The sequence below is a fragment of the Glarea lozoyensis genome, assembly GCF_000409485.1.
Source record: "Glarea lozoyensis ATCC 20868 chromosome Unknown GLAREA8, whole genome shotgun sequence".
In the NCBI taxonomy this organism is placed as follows: Eukaryota; Fungi; Ascomycota; class Leotiomycetes; order Helotiales; family Helotiaceae; genus Glarea; species Glarea lozoyensis.
Genome location: NW_007361003.1, coordinates 450,393 through 473,017, shown reverse-complemented (window position 1 = coordinate 473,017; position 22,625 = coordinate 450,393). Strand labels below are relative to the sequence as shown.

Here is a 22,625-nt window from a genome sequence, read left to right as displayed (position 1 = left end):
GAAACATCTACACTCAACCTATTTTCCGCATACTAAAAAAACCTAAAAATAAACAGAAGCTGGAGCGACCAGGATTCGAACCTAGATAGACAATGTGCAAGATTGTTATTTTACCAAATTAAACCATCGCCCCGGATAAATAAAAAAAAGCAGATAAAAGACATTTTTATAGTTAACAGCTGGAATAAACCTTATTTTTATAATAAACCTTATTTTTATAACAAACCTTATTTTTATAATAAACAAGGTAAAAAGAAAAGTTTCTTATCCTTTAGGGTTTTTATAGTTCTAAACAATATATAGTTTTTTGCTTTTTATGTGACTTTAGTATATATTAAAGATTAAATCTTAAATTAACATGTTTATACTAGATATTTCCAGTACGTTAAAATAACACATTCTATTTCATCCAACCCTGCATTCTTCGTCCAAGACACCGGACTCTAATTGGTGGTGTTTTTGTTCGGTAATCTGGCTACAGAAGTGCTGCTTGTAGAGCAAGTGGTCCCTGCGGATGCGGCTGTCATCATAAACAAATGTGATACTATGATGTCGCAATGCTAGTTGACATTCTTGTCAAAACACATATAAGGTGTGCAGCTTTGAGGAAAGCTCCCGAGGTTGAAGTTTTGAGATTTTCAAGGCTTCGTCGGTCTCGATAAACGGGTGGGCACTCTAGTGTACCTATTCCGAAAGAAGCTAGTCTGCTCACAGGATCCACCGGAAGTTGGCCCGGAAACTTTAATTCAACACTCCCTTTTCTCTTCGGATGCCAGGGACTGATGAGTCTTCTGCAAATCATTTGTTTACGCCTTCCCCTTTTGATACTTGCCTATTACTTGGTCAAAGAGTAGACAATTGTTATGTAACTCATGTTGGATGACCTACCATCAATACTCTTTACTACCTGCCATAAAACTGCTGGTATTACTGAGTCAAGCCAGACGAGGTTCGAACTCCTCCGGCTGAGCGAGCCTCCCCCGCGGTGGACAAAATTAATGGCAGTCGGAGCATGGTATTTATTCGATCAAGTTGACGAAATATCGTATGTTGGGTGGATTAACTTGGAACATTGTTACATACTCCGTCAATTACTTCAAATAAATGAGAATTTTAAAGCTCTAATCGAAGTCGGCTTAGTCCAGGATTAGTGGGCAGGCGGCTGACCATTATTCTACCCTCCGCGAGCCTGACTATCATGTTATCCGGTTCTCTCATTTCCATCAAGCCCGGTATCTTTTCAAGATTATGCTGTACCATTGGCGTAGCAATATGTCAACGACACAGCAACTTCACTCTTATCCTCTTCGCACATTTGGGTCATTTTCATTGTACGTCTCTCCGTCGTCCCAATCATCTGTATGAGGCAATAGAACCTTGTTTACTTGCATCGTTGCTTGCCGCTGGTCACAAGTGCCCTACTCTAGGTCACGCTCTATGTCATATCCCAAGGAGGGGGTGAATTTTCTCGTAACTGTGATATTGAAGGCCACACAATCTTTGAGAGACTTCACATTCACTACAAAGGCACCTGTGCAAATCATATCGACAACACCTGGGACCAAGACCAAATAGCGTATCAGCATTATCTTATTGGATTTGGACTCTATAACCAACATACAATTTATCCCACGAAGCCTCTAGGAAAACGGGAATACAGTAAAAAACCAAGGGAAGGTTCCTGAGGTTCTCAGCATCCATACCATACCCACATTGATTGAAACCCACAGCAATTTTCAGACTAATCAGTGCAAGAACTAAATCAGCCACTCCCAATCCCAAATCTTTCCTGGACACCTGTGCAATCATTGCCCGAATAAAGCTAGTCGTATTAGGTTTACTGTAAAAATCTTGGTGCAAAAAGGCAATCTTCGTAGCCCAACCCCATGTAACACAGCCAGCCTTGCCATTAAAATTCTTAACGGTTGCGGCTACCGGGTTCCGCAATGGTTGTTGGCAAATGCTTTCGCGTAGTGATCACCGGACCGCTCGCTAATGCCTCCATCGCCAAAGTCTAAGATAGTTCCTGGCTCTACCTCGATGTAAGGTGTGCTCTCTGCTAGTCCCACGTTCCTTTTTCGGCCAAAGCTTCTTCGAAGTTGGCGATATCGTCGGCTGTCATTTCACATAGTGGTGGCCCGTCGTAGTAAACAACCCGTAGTTCTTCCGCAGGCACTAGCAATTCTACATCGACAGGAATGCTTTCGATAGTAGTAGTGTTGCTCACAGCAATAGCGGTAATTCCCCCTATCCCAATAATTGCAAAAAAATAAAGACTTATTAATCATTATCACTGTCAATGAAATATCTGGATGAGTTTGCTTGTGCTTAAAAGAAAGAAAACGAAGTGGCAAGTAGGTTATTAGACGGATATCGAGAAAATGATATCTCAATAAACATAGGTTTGCTTTCTTTCCTAGCCTGTTCATAATTCACGAAAATAGAATTTCAGTTTCGGCTACGTAGCCTACCAAGTGTAGAATAATGGGATAAAAAAGCTCAGCGTAATATCCCAAGCAAGATCTTCATCGTAAGTAGTGTTTTATGCCTTGCAGGCTGGCACAGTAAGATTAAAGTTTCTGCCAAGCAGCTTATTAATTGTAACGAAGTGACATAATATAATTAGTATCGTAAGATCATAGTTTCCGCTCAGTAGCATATTGAGAGTAGAGAATGTAACACAGGTAAGATGACTACAATGCGATTATATTTTCTGTTAAATAGCCTATTAAGCGTAGGAATGTAAATATTATAGATGTAACATGGCAAGATTGTAGTTTCCGCTTTATAGCCTACTAATTATGGAGATGTAACAATCATACGGTTACTGCAGCAAGATTATAAACTTTGCAGGTACCTGTAATAGTTGCAGTCTCTGACCGCCAAGCTGGCCCACCAGTGTGTTACAAGTCTGACGGAACGCCTTGCTACGGTAGAATAGTTATATTATCCCGAAACGTTATATTTACTTAATTCTTTTGTGTAAATAACAGTATTGTCACTGTTGTCGAGGCTCATTATAAATGTGACGGAAAGTGTAGTGGAAAGTCGTTTTCGGAAACGGGCATTGTTAGATAGTGTCCCGTCAGTTTCTCAATGTACTGGTGGCCTCTATCGATATCCCTCTTGGCTTGAAGTAGATACAGCAGTAAACTAAAGGATCTCAAACCTCTTTTAAGCTCTATGGAGGCCTCTCAATTGACTTGACTCTAATTTATCAGGGGACCTGACTGATTGATACTTATTCTAGGCGAGGTATTGACAGATTTTGTTTTTTAGAAGTTATGCCGTATCGTCAGGGGTTAGATTCACGGCCAGGGACTTGACAACTTTCCCTTCTTTAAGCAAGTGATAGCCGCAGCCCTAAAAGGACTAGCTTTATAAAAGTATCAGATGTTCTCAATGCCTCTTAAGTATATTTTGCAACTGACTATGAAAAGTTTAAACCATCACTCAAAATATCATTCAAACCATCTTATAATAAATAAATCTCAAGCAGATACATTAACTACTACCATGCTGAAAACGAATATACTATCGTTGGTTCTGATAGCAGGAGCCTCGTCTGTCCACATGGACAATACTGCTAGCGGGATTGAAGAACCGGAGTTCAGCAGCCTTCGTACTGTTGTGTATGATGGTCTACCACTACGCCAGCTGACCTCTTTGGAAATCAATGATATGGAGAGAGCAACTGTTGCAAACGAAACATGGGTACCGTTGGAAGGCATGCAAATCATCGATCTAGAGCTTGGAACAGAATTGCAACTTAGCAACAGCAGCCTGGCTAAGCGGGGGGGAGACAACCGGGCAGTCATGTATGGAAGGAATGGTTGTGAGGGGGTGGAATATCTTTCGGTAGCCCATTTTGGTTGTGACCTCGCTTGCTTCAATGTCAAAACTGGGGAGGGATATGGGTTTGGGAGTGCATGGTTATGGCAGCAAGTCCCTATTTTCTATAAGCCGACTGCTCAGATTTACCACCAACTAGACTGTGAAGGCTCCAGAGTAGGAATTGGAATTTCAGAAGCGGCGGGTTCGTCTTGTAGTGATGTTTCATTTCAAATCCGGTCATTTCGAGTATACCAGAACTGCCGGACATGACCAGAGGTTGCTGATTAGTCGCAAGAGGCGAAAGTTTACTTTGTGGGCTATGATTCCGCTTATGATGGCACGTAGTTGATCTAGCTTTTGCCGTTGTGCAACATGACCAGCTTTAGCTGAGATTTAAACCCCTATACTCGGGTTCATAACACGAATGTATTCATCTGCTCTCAAAATACCATATTCCAGAAAGAATGCATTGTTTCTCTTCGGCAATGACTCCACTTCATTAATTGAACTATTCTCTTTTTAACTTCGATATAAGTAACCCAGCCTTCCACTCTTCTCTGTTGATATATAAGCCACGAACAGAGATTTTCGCGGTACTCACTACATGCGTGTAGAATAATCATACGTAGTAGAACACAGTAAAGCGAGGTCGTTAATATATCTTTACTACTATAACTCTATATAATTATAATACTAGAACTACGTAGAGTATAGTCCGTGCTGAGATTGAACCTGTCTCCTTACTGCTACGATTCCTTTCAAGTTTCAATCCTGTCTGCCGGAAGCCAAGTGAGGTATTATTCAATTCTATAGAATTACTTGGCCCGGAATTATGCCAATGTATTTACGTAGCCTCTCTTTCACCAATTCCTCATCTTTCTCGAAGACCGACATTTTTTCAGCATACTCATCATGGTCTCTACGGTCCGCCGCATCCGGAACCGCCCGGCAGCGATCTTCCTCCGTAGCTAATCTACTCTCAGAGCTCCGTGTCTTCATGCCAGCGTCATTGCAGTTCTGTTCCATATCCATGACCGTTCCAAACTCAAACCATGGATACGGGTCCTAGCCCATCCATACGCCACTTCTGTCCCACGCCATTCTATCAAACAGATGATTCCTATATCCCAACATTTCTTTAAGATGCCCTGGATTTTCAGATTGGGCCTTTTCGTACGGACTTATTTCTGCGAAGCGCAGGTGTGAAGTTCGCCCGAGAGCGTGCTGAGGTTCCACCAAAGTGACTCTTTCTGCACGTGCGAAGTGAGTTGTGATCATTCCCATGTCTCCGTCCGTTTCGTAATCCCATGGTCTATCACTGCCAAAATTCCAATGTCCAGAAATGGCCAGGTCCTTGACTTTTCGAATGTCATGCTTGAGTTCTTTGTAAAAGTATCCGAATGGCTCTTCTTGCCCTGTGTTGAATCTTATAGTTACTTGCCATGGATTTATTGCAAATGGTAAATCTCTAAGCCCCAGGTAGCAAAAGTCTTTCGTAATATATAGCACATCCTTCTCAAAATTAATCCATGTCTCTGGTGGCATATCCTCTGTCCCGAACGCCTTTGTGTACGATCTTTTGGCCATATTTCTGGAGGCCTGACATACATACAAAAGTGTCGGAGCCGGAGTCCGAGACTTGAATCCTGCTACCACCTTCGTCTCGATTATTGCTGTGGGAACAAGAGTTCCTGCTGTGCTGGATTGCCCTGAGTACTGTCGAGAATTTGCGGAATTTGACTGTGTCGGGACGGTTTGACGAATTTCTCTCAAGTCGACGATACGTGCAGGGTAATTCTGAGCACAAATGTCCCAAACATGATCGCGAATTTCAGTCGGAAATTGTGTGAAGTGGGGAAAGCAATAATGTTTCGAGCTTTCTAAAGCTGCTGGAAGGATCTTGAACATTATGCTGGCAATAGAAGGCAGGTTAATAAGTGTTGTCCAGTGTTGAAAAACGAAACTCTTTTAACAAACTCCAAGAACCAAAACCTCGCTCGGCGTTGAGACGGCGTCTCAAGCGCCGTACGCAATTTGCTCCCTAAGGTGGAGTGGGAAGTTGCGGATTTGTGGCCAAAATTTATATAAATCGCGACGGTAAGACAATATATCCTAGTAAGTAGAGTGGTGTATTTATTGACTTAAAGAATAAAGAGAACAAAATTTAAGGCCTTAGAAAACGTAGACTGTCGAGTGATACCCTTAGAAGTTGCGTTTTATCGTAAAACCCTTGGAAGTCGTGTTCGTCGGCTAATATTTTAGCGAGGCTGCGGTCACAAATTGGTACACCTTAGGTACTTTGCCACGTCTCCGCCCTCCAATATGGGTTAGTCAGTGGGATTGTGTAAGTTTGATTGTTGACTGGTCATTTATCCTTAATATGTGGAGTATAATATAAGTCTCCCTCGAATCGACAAGTTTTACTCGTCCTACTTATACGAGGCCGATGTAATTCTCCTCCGTCATAATGTGTTACACACACATAAACTTAAAATTACTTGTACGAAAGAGGGTTTTAAGTGGATCTAGTATACCCTTGTATTTTGCCAGAATCTTTTGCTAAATCAGGAATGAATCTATTGCTATTTTTATATACAATTACTAGCCTAAAGGTCCTCCTTAGCGCATTCGTACCTTTCTAATTCGTTCTAGCATTGTGTCGATATATTTGTTAATCAAACCTATAGTTATCTCCTTATTCTAGATATCTTGTAATACCTCCTTCAAATCTAAGAGCGACTATCCGCTATATAGCTTCCTATTCCTTATTCTTTGTTTTAGAACCCGCTAGATATTCTCGATAGGATTAAGGTCCGGTGAGTAGGGTAGCCATTCTATTAAGTTAATATAGTATTCGAGGCGGACGGCGTTATAGAACCCGTGATTCTTTAAAGTATCGCTTTTACCGTAAATAGGGCTATTATCTTCTACACAAAAGAAGTCTCCTGGCTGTTTAAAGATCTCTTTTAGTGGCCCCCGAAGAATCTACTCGGCATACTTCTTTTAAGTAAAACCTTTACCTTTACCCTCGTATAAGACGAAGAATAAAGGAGACTTATAATTATAACCGATAGCCGCCTAAGCTATAATAGATTAGTGACCTAAGTAAAAAGTAAACTAGATATAGTTAAGCCTCTTTCTTTTACCCCGGGCTCGGAGGAGCCGGCGACGTCGAAGAATATCGGTCCGAGTAATCGTTTTATCGGTATAAATGCCTCTCCGCTAGTATTCTCGAGGCCGATGCTAGTTCTCGATCGAGAAGATCTATCTTTTAAGCTTGTTTTTCTTCGAGATAAAAGGCTTATAATCTGGCCGGTGATAATAGTAGCCATTTCGGGCAAAAGTAGCTAAAAGCGTATTATCGCAACATTCTAAACTAAACTCTTTTCGAATCTCTTTTAAGGTCGAGCTCCTCCGATCGTAGTGGCTAATAAACTATTAAACTATTTCCTTAATCTTTTAGTCCGATATCTTTAGAGTAGCGCTAGGTGCCTTTCCTAGTCGATTAGGTAGATAAAGCCAATAGTAAGCTGAGGTAATAGGAACCTTTAGTTTTCGGGTAGCGTCTCGTCGTGAATAGCCTTCCTTAATAAGTGTCTTAAATCGAACACGGATTAGAGTATCCCAAGTCTAGCGAGAGCCCTTAGTCGACATTGTGAAAGATGGTTCAAAGATGTAGTGATAGAGTAACTTGCTTAGGGGTAGCCTGGAATTGGGTGTAAAATAAGGGTTTAGAGCAGCAAGCTTCTGGAGCCTTCCATAGGCTCACCGCCTGCAAGGGTGTACCAGATCCACTTAAAACCCCCTTTCGTACACTTCAAGTAATCTCTACTAAAGGCGGTGCGGGTGGGGTCGGTGAAGAGTACGTTACTCGTCACGTGGAACAGTCGTACTATTATCATACTATCAATTAATAATACATCTATCACAATAAACAAGCTTGATGCAGCGGTATATACTCTCCCTGTAATCCTGCATGCGGTCAATCCCTTGTCTCGCAAGTGGAATAGTCGGCTGATGATGGATTTTACTCAACAACTCCTCTTGTTTAGCAGCCCCCTCCTCTCCGGTGGTGGGCTTCACTGGTTGACAAGCTCTGGCATTCATTTTGTTTGCTTGGACTTTGGTGCTGTTGGTGGTCAAGAGAAAACGGGTCTGGGGAAAGACTTCAAGGCAGCCGTGCCTTAAATTTGTTCCTCTGATGTAGTATTTTATCCTTCTGAGGATTTGGGGTCTCGGTTTTGAAGTTCAGGAAGGCGGTCATGATCACGTCTGTCGACTGGACCCAAGGATGATGAAAAAACATTGTAACAATTTCGAATTCTCCATTATGTCTATATCACATAAAAAGTACATCTGAAAAAATTAGTGAGACCGTTATTCACTGCTGAGTTACTAAATAAAAAAGCTCCAACTTAAACAAGTCCATTAGAAATTTGGCCTATTAGTAGTGAATGTTTTCTTTGCAAACCTGCAATACCACCATTGTTGAATTCTCTTTTTTCGAAGATTTTTTGCAACTACTTTGAACAGCAGGGTACAAAGATTATGGGGCATTGTAATTGGAAGTAGGTACCAGAAAGGCAAACTATGCCTTACTTAAACTGCACTATTCACACCTCCAAAAAACATCCTTAGCTTGTGCTCAATTTCCGAGGCTCAATTTCCGTACCCAAATCGACATAGATTGGTAGAACAATTTCCCAAAGTATTTTTTGAGGGAAAAAATTCCATACAAATCAAAGTTTAAAGATTTTGAACGACGGATTGCGAGTTCTGTAATTTCTTGACAAGTTGGTTGCAATGTGTAGTCTCGTGGTGGACAAGGTTATAATATGCTGCAATTGAAGCACGATGTTTGCTCAGAACAAATGACGAAATGGGCATTTCGTCAATCATCTTTAGTAAATGTAATATCTTTAACTCTATCTAAAATTGAAATACGGCTGAAGCTACCTGCCCCCTCTCACGCATACCTTAAGATTACAATATAGTCAGGGGCTTCTGCCACTGATAATAAATGTTATCATTCATCTACAGTTTATGTTATTACTAATACGAAACTAATAATCGCCTACTTAAGGTAGGTTCACTGCATCGTACGTTTGCAAACTTTCATCTTCTAGACTTACATGTTGTTAATATAATCACTAAGCTGGCTGCGTTTGTGGAAATTTTCCATGGTTTTGACCTGGAAAATTCCGGAAAATGTTTCAAGAAGCACGCACAGAGTCGGCAAGTGGCTATGCCATCGTTTTCCCCATCCGCTGCACAAGTAAAAGCCGAAGCAAAAGCTAGAGCAGTCAACATCCTGTCGAATCACGATATGCTGGGTCAGATTCTCGACCGGCACGAAGTGACTATACGAAAAAGATGGTTGAAGAAGACGATGAAGCAGAAAAAAGCTATCCTGCTTACCGCTTGGCCGAATATGGCACCCTCTCATCGACCGGACTTTGAAGCTCTCAAACGTGAAGAGATGGCTGGCCGCCCAGGCGGGGTTACTATGTTTAGGGAGTGGTTCCTGTGGCCTACGATCAACCTTGAAGATCTATCTCTAAAGCGGAGCTTGCTGTACTTCCTTCATGGCCGAGGACGCAATCTTCCAGGCACTTTTGCCCGCTCTGACATTAGCTGTACCGGAACTGCACATGCTAGTCGGGCTGTGGGAGTGCCTTTCATTTCTAGGCAAACAATGTTTCTAGATGGGGGAACGCCGACGAAATACGGGAGGCTTGTCTCATGGGACGATGACTCGGATGCTCTGGGGGCACTCAGGTCCGGACGAGCCTTTTCGATTGACCCTGGCCATGCTCTCCTGACTCTTGAGATCCAAGAAAGACTCATGCAGTTTCTTGTCGAATGCTGTATGGGCATTCTTCATGATATAAGCGACTTGGGATCTTTGATCGACTCGTACTTTCCGGTTCAAGATATCCTTCCCGCAATCATTACAGATGCTGCTGAATATCCCAATACTGTATCTCTCACCATCGAAAGGCAATACCGCGGCCCATCAGCATTTGATTATCAGCAAATGCGGAGCATCATAGGCGCGAAACGGGGAAAGGCCGATAATCATATCTGGTTACTGAGAGAAGATCCAAGTTATTTCGCAGATTCAATATGGGAATGGTGCGAACATCGAAGAGAGCGGCTGTTAGATACAAGGTGACAGGACCATCCTGTAGGCCCCAAGTTAACGCAAAATTATGCCCTTTTTTGGGAACGAGTAATCGCCCAGGCAGTCGCAAATTCCTATGCTTCCCTTATAAATTGGCGTATAATCGAACGACAACTCATCCTCCTTGAGAGGTTACAAGAGAAATATTCTGGGGCTATATCTCCGCAGAAAGAGCTTCCCTACGAATACTTGCAAGCACTTCTCACATTCAGGCAAATGTAAGAGTTGGGTGCTTGTGCAACGAAATTGAGACTACTGATAGCTAATTCTCCTAGGCTTAACGAAGCTAAAGGGCGGACAATGATGAATCTTGAGAACAGCGTACCTCCGTCGCCTCCTTTGCGGTCACACTACGTCCGTCTCCCGCAAGATCCAACCAACACGATCATCACTATCGAGGAGAGACGTAGCGAGTATCGTGATGAGCTTCGTTTCCTGCTACAAATACTCTGGGATCCAGTCATGACGGGGAAATTTGGGCTCTCGGATGTTCTGGATCAATTAGAACATCTTGTCATTAAAGAGCCTGAACAAAAAGCACGTCTCTCGACGCTGGTCTCAATTTCATTGCCGACTTAGGGCTCTTCGCACAACTCTGAGATGAACTCGACAATTTTCAACCCTGGGCAGCTGGTATGGACTACAGTTTTTCCAAAGTGCATGAGAAAATTGGCAAGAGGTCTTTGAGCAATTTAGTACCCGGCAAGTAATTGAAAACAACATAAAGTATGTCTCGACTGGTCTTGAACCGCTCGCATCGCCTGTTATCCGGGGAGGTAGAGAGACGAGAGACTTTTATCCATCGGGAAAGAGATGGACAAAAGAAAATACTGAGGCGATGCGCGAAGCAGAGCAGGACCTGCACAAGTTTTGGGCCAAATTTGATTCCAAATACAAATTCAAGTTCGGCAAAACTATTAATGAGATAGTAGAGGGGTTTCTCTTTGAACATCGTATATTGAAGAGGACTCCGGAATGGGTAGAACCGATTACCATTGCTCTGGAGAAAAACAAGCAAAAAGCTCTCGAAACCTCCTTCTCAAAGTTTGATCTTACTACTGACGATTCTGGTTCATTTAAGATTACCTCGGCACCAAAGCAGAAGATCAAAACCAAAGGTCTGGCAAGCTTAAAGGAGGATGACGCCGCGGATCCCGACCAGCAGCCCTTGCGTAAAGAGGATATACAGCCCATATTTACCGTAGATCAACGAGCCCAGAAAGTGTTCAGAAACCTATTATTTACCCCCAACCTTACTGCAACCCCAGGTGAGTCTTATGCAACCCCAAATCTCAACATTCACGAGCCTTATGCGAGTTGTTGAAATGTCCCCAGACTCCAAATTTCAGTGAGAAGAACTGACATCGAAATCTTTAATAGGCGAGATCCCATGGATTGACTTTCTCCATGCGATGGCTTCGACTGGGTTTTCCCCGGAGAAGCTGTATGGTTCCGTCTGGCAATTTACCCCTACAAGCTTAGATGTCGAGCGAAGTATACACTTCCACGAGCCACATCCACATAGCAAAATCCCTTTCAAGATCGCCCGATGTATAGGTAGGCGCTTGAACAGGGCATATGGTTGGTATAGCGGCATGTTTGTCACATCCTGATACTACCTATTTCTCAAATTTTGAAGCACATATGGTGCGTTCAACGTTTTTGGATACCATTATTAAGCCTTGTGCGTGAGTTGTTAGTACCACAATATGCCTCTCATACACACCGCTCATTTAATACTTCTCCATCCATCTTTGACCAGATTATACCCAGTTGTGCTCAGTTTGCCCTATGGATTACTGAAAACAGTAGACGAAATATATATTTATTTCGTCAATTGTTTTGAGTAAACGTTATGTTTGGACTACCGTCGTCTTCGAGTGTCAGTAAATTGGGACTTCCTACTTTCATAATCGGCGATCAAGTGCTCTCGTCATGAATAATCTTCTGTTGTCTCCGATGTATTTCGGGTTTGAGCCCAAGTAAGGATGAGCTTACGGCCATGCAACTGGACTTGGACAATGTATCAAGAACTTCACTTAAGAATTGGGTGTTCAAATCATTGATTATAGGATAAATTACAGATACTATCTTCTTCCTATCATTCCCCTCTCTCCTTGGGGATGTTGCTATCTAAAATTATCAATCACGATGCACAACCCCCTGCTGGGCTCCCTTTTCACTGTCCAAGCCACCAGTTGCACTAACTACACTATGCCTATGTCTTGCAGCATTGACTAGTTCTGGATTTTCAGCCTTCAGCCTCGCAAAGTTGCGCTCAGCATCCCAATTCCATGGTGTCGGAGCCGCGAACAACAAGTCCATCTCCTCAAGCGTCCTCTGATTGCTCTCGGGATACAAAGCCCATACCATAGGAAGGGTGATAGCATTGCTGATTCCGAAGATGTAAAGAGTCTTCTCACCGATAGCGTTGAACATCACAGGACAAAGAAGAGTGAGCCAACCGTTTCCGATGGACCATCCAACTACACCCCAAGCATTACCCTTTGCGCGAACCGCCAGAGGGAAGATCTCCGCAGGGTAAAGCCATGGTACGGTGAGCCAAGTTGCTCCGAAAGTAGATGTGAAAATGAAGATCATAGATGCTGCTGCGGCACCATATGATGAGGACTTGGAAGTATCACCGGCTGCTGTGGCGTCTAGCCCTAGGCGAGAGAATCCACCAGCTAAAAACATGGCAATTCCTTGGACGATGGAACCCCAGTACAGAGTCTTCCTTCGACCGATTCGATCGAGTGTGAAGACACAGATCAGGGTTGCGAACATGTAGAAGACATTGTTCAGACCACTGATCCATTGACTTTTCTCGGCTGTGAATCCTGCGATTCGGAAGATGGTTGGTGCGTCTAAAGGTTACTGTGTAAGTAAAGAATTATCCCTATCGTCTTGGGAAACTTACAGATAGTAACTCCAGCGATGCCTACCCACTCCTGCATAATCTGGAGCCAAATCACAAGCTGCACTCTTCTTCCGATGTGTAGATCCCCCGATCCAATGCCGAACAACATTGAAAAGTAAGAGTTGCTGTGTGTAGTAGATTTCTCAAGTTCAGCAACATTCTGGATATCTTGGAATTCAGCCTCAGCAGCAGCAACATCAGTACCTTCTGTCCCTCGAAGCCGGCCAAGAATGAAGCGAGCTTCTTTATCGCGACCAACTTTGACGAGCCATCTTGGACTTTCTGGGAACCACCAGACTGCACCGAAGAGAACCAGAAGAGGGATGATTTGAAAAGCTATGGGAAAGCGCCAGCGAATTGGAGACGCTCCGCCATCTATGAATGAAAGACCACTGCGGATGGCATTAATATCGGACTTTGACTAAGGACGTCAGAAACTTACAACTCGAGCCAATAAGCCACTACAACACCAAAAATGTTGAGTGTAAATTCAATGGCGATAAACTGTCCTCGGCTAGTGTGTTCAGCAGTCTCTGTCGCCCAAACAGGAACAATCGCATTCAAGATTCCAGTTCCCCAACCATTAATCAGTCGTGCTATAGACGGGTAAGAACTTTGGTTTAGCCACTAAAGGTTCTAGACTCACCGAAAATCATCCAGGTATGATTTTGCGCCGAACATTGCAATGACGCTCCGAGAATAGCCCACGCAGCGCCAAGTGCGATGGTTTTTATTCTTCCAATTTTGTCTCCGACCCATCCGCCAGCCAGAGCTCCAACAAGAGTACCCAGATAGTAGACTGAGACGATGCCTCCTTGTAGAAGCGAGTCTGTGACAATTGGTGTACCTTCGTCATCCACATAACCGAAACCCATCAGATCAATATAATCTTTTGCATTATTTACTCCTCCCTGAAAAGTCAGCACGCGACTACAAAATACTCGGAGTCTGAGATTAATAGTCTTACCATCATACCCTGATCGTAACCAAAGAAGAAGATCGAAAGTGCAGCAAGAGAATTGATGGCAATGAGAAGCTTGCGCTTCGTCAAGCTGTGAGCCACATTCCACTGAGTTATTTGGTTACCCATTGTCGTTGATTTATCGCTCAACACTCGCGTGCCCTAAAGAACTGCAATAGAAAGAAGGATTCTTCATGAAATGAGAGAAAATTCGGAGGGACCCGGCATTTATGTAGTATGACGGCAAACTTCCCGTAGAATGAGTCGCTGACCACTCCGGGCAACTTTCTTCATGACAATGTTCGACAACGGACTCGCGCAAAGTACCCCATTTTTGAAAAACAGTGTCAAGAACAAGAAGAGATCGACTTCACGATTTCCTGTTAGAGCCATCTGGGGCCCCGTTTGATTAAAGCTTTCACTCTCCGCCTCCAAGCTCTGGAAGTGGGGAGTGGAGAAGTACAGACTTGAAAATCTGCCGCCCCAATCAGAACAACAAAATCCTTCGACAAGCGTCCCCACCAAACTCCGACAGTCGTCACTCTCGCACGAGAATCACGAGAATCTGACATTGGCATCAGAATCTTGTTTTCGCATTTTTTTTGGAACTTGAAAACAATAATCGTCTTCAAATTAGATATGCCGTAATTCTGCTGCGTGACTGCGTAAAATGTCAGTACGAGCGAAAGACAATCATCATCTTGAAGAGCGAGAAAGTTCCAAAACAAATCATAGAATAGATGATTGACAGTAGCGCTGACCAAAATTCTTACCCTGTCTCACGGAGGATAAAATGAGTGGCAGCCGAAACAGAATAGTTCTTCGACTAAGTTGACGAAATATCATAATTTAGTGGACTAAATTGGAACAATATGATTATTTCGCCAACTGTTTTAAGTAAGTGTGACTTATCAAGCTCTATTCGAAGTGGACTTGTTATTTAGTCTAATAAATAGGATTCGGGGGTTAGGTGACTGCCACTTATTTTGTCTTCCGCGAGCCTGTCAACCCCCGGAATGGAAGTCAGAGAAGAAAAACAGCTGCCTTGCTGGAGCACCGGAAAGGTGATTGGCATATTGAGAATTTGCCAGAAAAAGATCCTGCTCCCCATTTAATATAGTTAAAAGTCAGCTCAGGTCTGCTGAGAAAGAAGCAGGATGTCTATAGTCATGTAGAATGCTGACAACGCTTTATACTCGATGACAATCCGCCTTACTGGACTTCAAAAACATGGAAAACTCCAAAACCGAAGGACTAACATGGTCCCTGCTCTGTCAATATTGCTTGTCGCGATAAAGCCGCCATAGCTCCATGTTAAACATTAGACCTCCTTGATAAACCCAACCTCAATGACTCTATCAGTAGGAACCCTCAAATTGGCAATCTTCGTCCTAGTATTCTCCCTCATCCACAAGAAAGCACGAAGAACCAGCTTCCGGAAAAGTCCGCCCTCCACGCGAATCTTCATCTGTTCCTTTCCAATGATGTACAGAACTCTTTGAGAGAAGGCATCGTCCAACATCTTCAAATCTCTAGCCGCTTTGTCTTGGCGATCTTTGAATTCTTGGTCGATATCAGAAGAAACGCTCGAGACCTGGTCTTTGCTGAGGCCTGAATTTTCATCAGGAGAAAACGTGATTTCCCGGATAGGGAGAGGGGCAGAGGATTTTATGATGAAGCCTTTCACTTGATCGCATATAAGAGAAGCAAGATCTGGTGAAATCACTTCATCCATATATCCGTGACGGACAATGAGACGATAACAATTGGGTATCGCAAGACGCGATACACTGTATCGTTGGTCTGGCGCAACCGATGGTGTCTCCAGTGGTCTGAGATGAAAGAAGACCATTACATCTGGAGCGGCTACCAATTTTGCCAGGAATTGAGTGAAGACTGCCGGCGTTGTCTCACCAGCCTTATCAAAGAATATTCCGAGCCCTTTGATCTTGCTAAGGGTCTCGCCTCCAAATGTATCAGTCAAATGCAAAGACCCATCGCTGTTGTCTCTCTGGACCAAATGAGATGTTGGAAAGCGATCAACAGCTTCGGCTTGCCACTGTTGTTCTTTGCCAAACCTCCAAAGTATCAGGATGGAGGCAAGAACGGCGGACAAAACAAGGGTGAACCATGCTCCATCTGGGACTTTCTCGAGAGAAGATGACAAGTAGAGACCGTCCATACAAGCGATGACAAGCCAGGGAAAGAATACCAAATACGGGCTGCGCTTCCAAACAATTAAAGCTGCGAGAGACACCATGCAGGTATCAAAAAATGTGACGAACATGACGCAAACCCTGGGATCATCAGAAAGTGTCTCGCAAGGTCGAAAACAGCGAACATACCCGTAAGCATTTCCCAGAGTGGTAGTGTTATTTGCAACTGCTGATGCGACTACACTCCCTATCATAAGAAGCCAATTAACAATTGGGACGTAAAGTTGTCCGTGGAAGATCCTGGATGTATGGACTACTTTGATTTGTGGAAAGTAGGAGAGTTTCATGACTTGTGCCATAAGCTAAAAATCTGGTTGTGAGCGCATTATTTTATGAAGTGGAATAAAGGCCTTGGGAGTGCTAAGAGAATCTGATAAAAGAAAATAATCGATCATACCTGGAAGGTAGCTGTAATAATAGCTTGCGAAGCAACAACCGCGGCTAGGATAGCGATAACAAGCGAAGGATAGAGCATTCCTGGAGGGACCGAATTATAAAAGGGATTCGAGTATGCCGAAGGATTGTGTGCGATATAGGCTGCCTGACCAATGTATGCTAGGAGTAAACACGGAAATGCATAGCAAAACCAAGAAAGCTGTATTGCTTTGCGACTGAAGGCGCCAAGATCTGCAAAGAGTGCTTCTACGCCTGTAAAGGCAAGAAGAATACCGCCAAGCTTCTTCCAAGCTTCGGTCTTGTTGCGAACGAAGAAAGCTATGCTAAATTAGAAAACATCTACAGCATCATGGATTTGCTTACCAAATGCATACCCGGGACTGAATGCTTTCAAAACTGCGTGGTCGAATTGAACAAGATTGTAAATACCAAAACTTGCGTTGAAGCCAAGCCAAATAATGACAACGGGTGCAAAGCCTCCAGCTAGTTTGGTCGTCCCAAGTGGTTGGATTAGGAAGAGCAATATCAAAATACCACACGTCGCACCAACCACAACCGACTTCGAAATATCAGGCTTCACAACCTCGAGCCCTTGCACAGCCCCAAGAACAGATTGTGCCGGAGTTAAAACCCCATCTGACATAACCATGGACACTGCCAGAACTCCAATGATTTTGAGTAATCCTCTGGCGAACTTACTGCTCTCAATTCCAGATCGGACGGAGCGGTTGACTTTGTACAGGTCATCTGTCAGATGACGCTCCATTTTGATGAGAGATGCTTCGCGTGGGTCACGTTTTGTAATATTTGCCTGGATGGCCGATTAGAATCGATTAGGACAAGATAAGACCCACTTACATATCGAGACAACAGAGAATAAGTGCTAAAAGTGCCTCCCTCTCCGTCGTTATCAGCTCGAAGTATGACCACGCAATATTTCAATGACACCATAATCGTCAGAGACCACTATGCCGTAGTTAGAAATTATCTCAATACTACAATCTGTAGAGATGTCTTGGCTCCCGAGACACTCAGAAACAAGTTGCGAAATTTGAGAGTCTTACAATGATAATTGATAAAACTCCCAGAAGGTCGTCATAGCTAGGCTCTTCGCTGAAAGTAGAAGAATAAACATAGAGGGGGCTGGTTCCAATGTCACCATAAATGACACCAATAGACTGGTAGGCTAGCCATAGCAAATATTTTCCCTTGAAGATCTATTGAGTTCAGTCAGTGACGGAAACTTCGAGTAAGTAATATCGTGCTGTAATGACCTGTTTCTTTTTGAAGTCGCCAGCTCGGCGCAGGCCAGAGTCTTCGTCTTCGGCTGACGGGTTTTCGAGATCAGAAGTTTTGCGACTACGATGATCTGTAGAGACAGCTCTGATGGAAAAAACTCCTCCAATTTCAGGCAGGTCTGAATGTGATTTCGTTGCGCGTATCGTGTCGTCGATCCGGATTGTTGCCATGCCGGGTATGGATGAAGTACAGGACGTGCGTGCTTCGAAGGCGCAGAGGATATATGCTCGGCGATGAAGGAACTGCACCAAAGGCTTTGGCAAAGTTGGATATCAGGGCGATGCTTAGTACCTATAATAACAAACGCCCTTAAAGGATCCAAAAACGACTAGTGAACCCACTTTGTCGACGGGAAAACCATGCCACTAGAAGTTGCAACATAATTGCACCGAATATACTTGTATGAAAATCCCTCAAATTCACCAGGAGAGTCGCTTTACTACCTTCGCATGAGGGGCAATCCTCTTTCATTGTTCAGCCACGTGCGAAATTCTCCCTTCAACACTATGGACCATACTGCAGCAGCCTATCAGCTTTCTGTCGATGTAGTAGTACAGCATACTTGGCGAAGAGAATCAGAACGCCAGGCTCTTTCGGTTGGCGGTGGTATAAGAGCATCGTCGAGAAGATACCAAGAAGCTCGGATACAGTCCCTTCTTGCTTAGCGGCATGCGCTGAGGGGTCATCAGTCTAAGCCCAAAAATAAAAGAATCATCCAATCAAGTCTGCGTACCGAAAACAAGCATCAAGTGGCCCGCCGCCCTCGTCGATCTTAACTGCTTCACCGACATTGACCCACTGAACAGTAAGACGTTTGAAGCCATCAATGTTCCGAAGAGGCTTCATTAAATACGTCAACTTTGGTCGTATCAACACTCCTAGAACCAATAGAACTCTTGTTCTCTATCGGTGCGAAAGGTCGTTCAAAAAAGTGTTGATAACCCTATTCCACATCCACTGCAATTTTTCTTGGCTCGTCCAGATCCAACTTCAACTACCAACCCCGATGAATAATTACGAAAGAATCGTCAATTCAGGGTGTGCGGAGACGAGCGCAGGGGGAGGTAAAAGGTTGGAGTGCCGCTGTTGCAGGGTATGCCCCCACAATGAGGCATATATCTAATTCGATGGGATAAGGACACTTTGCAGTGAGAGCTGAACAAAATCATTGACATCCCGTTGAGCGATAAGAACAATAATCGTTGGCCATATGGGAACACATTGTCGATAGCTCGCGCTTGGTGCACTTGATGGCGAGGTAACTCGTGTTCGGGCTAACTTTGTGATACTAGCGGTAGAACGCGGGCTCTACAATCTGTCAACGTAAGATCTTACATGTAGAATGTACTGGTGATTGGCAGACGGGAAATACCCAATTTTATCATCCCGTGGCTTCACTAAACCACATCCGAGATAAAAATGTCCAAGAAGATACTAAATAGCGTGAGCTGAAGCACATAGACTGAAACCATAACGCAATATAAGCGGCACAAACCAAGAGCGGATATGATAAAGAGTCTTGTAGGCATGATCACCATCTACGGCGAGTGAGCCGTTGCTAAGCGACAATAGGAAAAAGGATTGAGCGCTGTGTAACTCAGGATTCGATGTGTGAGTGGAGAATCATTCGAACGTATGTTGGCAATACCCGGGGAGCTGCGAAGAACAAACCACTTTTGAATTGGAACTGAAGAGCATCGGTCTGCACATGGAGGATAATGAAACTGAGGACAGAACAAAGCTTTATGTAGAAGGAGTAATCGAGCATGCAGAAGTCTGTGGTGCTCAGCAACGGCTAAATTGACTCAAATTTGCGTTATTTTTTTCATGTAAAGAAGAGTAATGGAATTGCCCAAAGTAGATGTAGCATAGATTGATCCAATTGAATGAACTAGATCTTGGAAGGGTGATCAAAAAGCCTTGCTTTCCAACCTGCACCAACTACTAAGGAGTTGGAGCGACTTTCGGCGATGCGGCGACTAAGTCGCAGAGTAAAAGTTAAGCGTGCGGTGGAGTGATTAATCACATTGTGACTAGCTCTTTTTCACCGCTGATTGTCGTGGTAGCGTTAGATCTGTACACATCTTAGCCTATTCCTTGCTTGTGAAAATGAGAAGGGCGACGGAGTGAGTGAGGCCAATTTTTCTGCCGAGAGAAAGAATGTGCGTTAGTCCAGGAACACTATTGCCTGGAAGTTGACACGACATCTTGTATTGCGTCTTCTGGACGAAGAGCTCAGATACTAAGCTCTATGACTCTTGAACTCACTGTCGCAAAATTCCGGACTCGTCCTGTCGTGCTATCAAGGAGGAGGCCGTCCATCTCCAGCAATAATTTGCAGCAGTGAAGACTACGAGGGCATGTTCAACATTGTAGCCCTCGTAAACATGCGGAGTGAGTAGTTTCATCACAAGGAATTGCTCGACTACTCACTGCCAAGCAGCTCAAAAGGATTGTTGGACGTTTGATTGTCTCTTGTAGGCTTTTTGTTCCGTTTATCGGCCTTCCTGTTTCTTTTCACCTCCCGGCGCGTCATCTTCGGCTTCGAAGAAATTTCTGGTATAGTGATACCTAATATTTCCTGGGCTCCCTTCATCATGTCCATATTTCTAATGAATTTGACAGTAGAGATAGCGCTTCCAAGATCTTGCACTTCAGAAATGGGCGGCAGGCCCGCAAGAGTCTCTTGAAGTCTCGACATCACTACGGGTAGGTTTTCGCTTGTCGAATAAGTAAGCAGAACACTCAAAATTTGCTTCAATATCCTGAAAGAATAAAGACTGCTCTGTAGTTGTGCATGATAGTGTAAGATCTCCCAAGTAAGGCTTTCATGAAGCTTTTCCTTGCTTTGAAGAACTTGTTGCTTGACTATCTGTCCAAGATTTGCTTTTGAGTTGTGGTGCGAGAACTGGATATCTTGAACGACCGCCATCGTTGTCCACAGATCAAGGGCAGATATGCTAGGGAACTTTGCAATGGTGTCCTTAAAGAGATTGACCAGAGATGCGCAGAGTCTGACTAACTGGTCACTGCCTGGAACCTGTAGTTCTCTTCCACCCGATTCTGTTTCTTGTCGTATATGCTCAAAGGTCGTGGAGATTTGCTCTTTTTCTGGCGCCACAAGGTTGATTAACCCGTAAGCAAGCTGCCGTACGCCTCTCGAGGGCTCCCACGCCGTGGTTCGTATCGGACAATCATATGAGAACGGAAGAAAAATATGTGGTGAAGAATGAGCCCCTGGGTAAGGTGGCTGAGCTGCAATATCTGCAATAAAGGGGAATTGAAGCACAAATTCAGATATCCGAGGATCTAGGCTCTGGAGAACGGTGCGTATTTGCGGCATGATTGCCGTATTGAGTGGGGAGGCTGCCAAGCTGACATATTCTCTCTGGAAGTCCTCAAACCTAGTCTGGAAAAGTTTGATACTGTGCTCATGGTTAGCTTTCTTAACCAGCACGGGAAGTGAGCCATGATTGTCTAGAAACATCTCAAACGCAAGCGCTTGTAGTCCTCGTGGCCCATGTAAATCCAATCGACCAGAGATTGTTGCTGGTTGATAAATAGGCGCCCATAGACTATCCCCGTCTTTCATTTCTATGTCGCCAAAGAAGACTACAGCACCAAGTGGTCCGAGGTCATGAGCCAGGAGATCCGAGTCACTGGTAAGCACGATTCCGCCAGCATCTTTCACAGACTTAGCACAGTACAAGTCTGCTTCCCCCGGTATGACACTTGTGATATCTCGATACTCTGGTGATGTCTGCAGCGCCTCGAGAATGGATGGGACAAGGAAAGGAACGGCCGGAAGCTGGTTCATGGCAGATCGAATGGGAATCCGGGAGAAAGGTTTAGGAGTACCCTCTTGGTCTTGTACGGGGGACGAACAAGCGGTGACGGGATACATCGCATGATATTTGACGAGCATCTTTGTATTTGCGATGCAGCGAGAGATTCTTGTTTTGTACTTTAAAGGAGGCAAAAAACCGTCAAAAAGAATTTGTCTTCTACACATTCTGCTATCAGCGAACGCGCCCCAGTCTGTAAATCTCGCAACAAAGGCCAAGAGAGTTTTTTGTGCAGATGATGAGACTTTGAAAATTACGACAGACTCATTGAACCACGTTATCAAGGCACAATGTGGTGCGTAAACTCATTGACCAAGTATCAACACTTGGCTGGCACGAATGGTTTTCCACAAGAAGGAAGTTCACTCACATCTTGACTCCGGACACTCGCATTCGATCTAAGACAGCCACAGCTGTCTGCCCGAGCTCTCTGTAGGAGATGCCAGCTTCAAGAGGATTCCTCGCAGTCGTTCGAGTACTTAAACATAAGTAATGAATGTAATAGCAAAAAGCAGGGCCATCCAAAACCACCGTTTGTCCCTCCAGAGGTGTGAACTCAGCATATTGGCGCAAAAGCCACGTCAAGCGCGGAATACCCATGGGATCCTAAGGAAATGGAGACAGACGTCTTAACTGGAGTCTAGGTAGGTATACTTAGCTGTGTTTCCATAACGACTTCGTTGTTCGTTGCAATTGACGTGCCGTCAACGCGTTACGCGAAGTCTGCAGATATTGACGAAGTCGCAGCATGACACTAACTTGTAGTCCACCGTAGCACAACATACCGCTCTATGAGGCTAGGATCATACGACGGTCTTGACAATGGATACCCTCGTTACATCATCTTTGTTGTCCAAATATCTTCGGTCTTGTTTATCTTCACATAGATCGAGAGGGTGTTGTAACTTAGCTTGTCCACACGAGAGTGTGATCCAAAGCTAGGACTCTGGAAGTTGTAGTACGGTGACCA

At 44.0% G+C, this 22,625-nt stretch overlaps 7 protein-coding genes across 7 annotated transcripts; 3 read left to right on the top strand and 4 right to left on the bottom strand.

Moving 5' to 3' along the window:
* Positions 1–3,573: 3,573 nt before the first annotated feature.
* On the top strand, positions 3,574–4,179 carry GLAREA_11540 (uncharacterized protein; the record flags this gene model as incomplete). Its single annotated transcript, XM_008089683.1, has 2 exons — positions 3,574–4,008; positions 4,123–4,179. 2 exons carry the CDS (start codon positions 3,574–3,576, stop codon positions 4,177–4,179), a joined length of 492 nt encoding a protein of 163 aa, XP_008087874.1.
* Positions 4,180–4,641: 462 nt separating this feature from the next.
* Positions 4,642–5,742, bottom strand: GLAREA_11539 (uncharacterized protein; the record flags this gene model as incomplete). Its single annotated transcript, XM_008089682.1, has 2 exons — positions 4,642–4,851; positions 4,915–5,742. 2 exons carry the CDS (start codon positions 5,740–5,742, stop codon positions 4,642–4,644), a joined length of 1,038 nt encoding a protein of 345 aa, XP_008087873.1.
* Positions 5,743–9,079: 3,337 nt separating this feature from the next.
* GLAREA_11538 (uncharacterized protein) lies at positions 9,080–10,597 on the top strand (the record flags this gene model as incomplete). The annotated part of the gene is made up of 2 exons (XM_008089681.1): positions 9,080–9,969; positions 10,294–10,597. 2 exons carry the CDS (start codon positions 9,080–9,082, stop codon positions 10,595–10,597), a joined length of 1,194 nt encoding a protein of 397 aa, XP_008087872.1.
* Positions 10,598–10,856: 259 nt separating this feature from the next.
* GLAREA_11537 (uncharacterized protein) lies at positions 10,857–11,631 on the top strand (the record flags this gene model as incomplete). The annotated part of the gene is made up of 2 exons (XM_008089680.1): positions 10,857–11,286; positions 11,399–11,631. 2 exons carry the CDS (start codon positions 10,857–10,859, stop codon positions 11,629–11,631), a joined length of 663 nt encoding a protein of 220 aa, XP_008087871.1.
* Positions 11,632–12,160: 529 nt separating this feature from the next.
* GLAREA_11536 (MFS general substrate transporter) lies at positions 12,161–14,028 on the bottom strand (the record flags this gene model as incomplete). The annotated part of the gene is made up of 5 exons (XM_008089679.1): positions 12,161–12,885; positions 12,939–13,330; positions 13,381–13,534; positions 13,585–13,849; positions 13,906–14,028. 5 exons carry the CDS (start codon positions 14,026–14,028, stop codon positions 12,161–12,163), a joined length of 1,659 nt encoding a protein of 552 aa, XP_008087870.1.
* A 1,192-nt stretch (positions 14,029–15,220) lies between these two features.
* GLAREA_11535 (uncharacterized protein) lies at positions 15,221–17,980 on the bottom strand (the record flags this gene model as incomplete). The annotated part of the gene is made up of 7 exons (XM_008089678.1): positions 15,221–16,196; positions 16,245–16,417; positions 16,513–16,829; positions 16,875–17,322; positions 17,370–17,477; positions 17,576–17,728; positions 17,786–17,980. The coding sequence occupies 7 exons, from the start codon at positions 17,978–17,980 to the stop codon at positions 15,221–15,223; spliced, it is 2,370 nt and encodes a 789-aa protein (XP_008087869.1).
* Positions 17,981–20,235: 2,255 nt separating this feature from the next.
* On the bottom strand, positions 20,236–21,735 carry GLAREA_11534 (uncharacterized protein; the record flags this gene model as incomplete). The annotated part of the gene is made up of 1 exon (XM_008089677.1): positions 20,236–21,735. The coding sequence occupies one exon, from the start codon at positions 21,733–21,735 to the stop codon at positions 20,236–20,238; it is 1,500 nt and encodes a 499-aa protein (XP_008087868.1).
* Between the last annotated feature and the right edge of the window lie 890 nt (positions 21,736–22,625).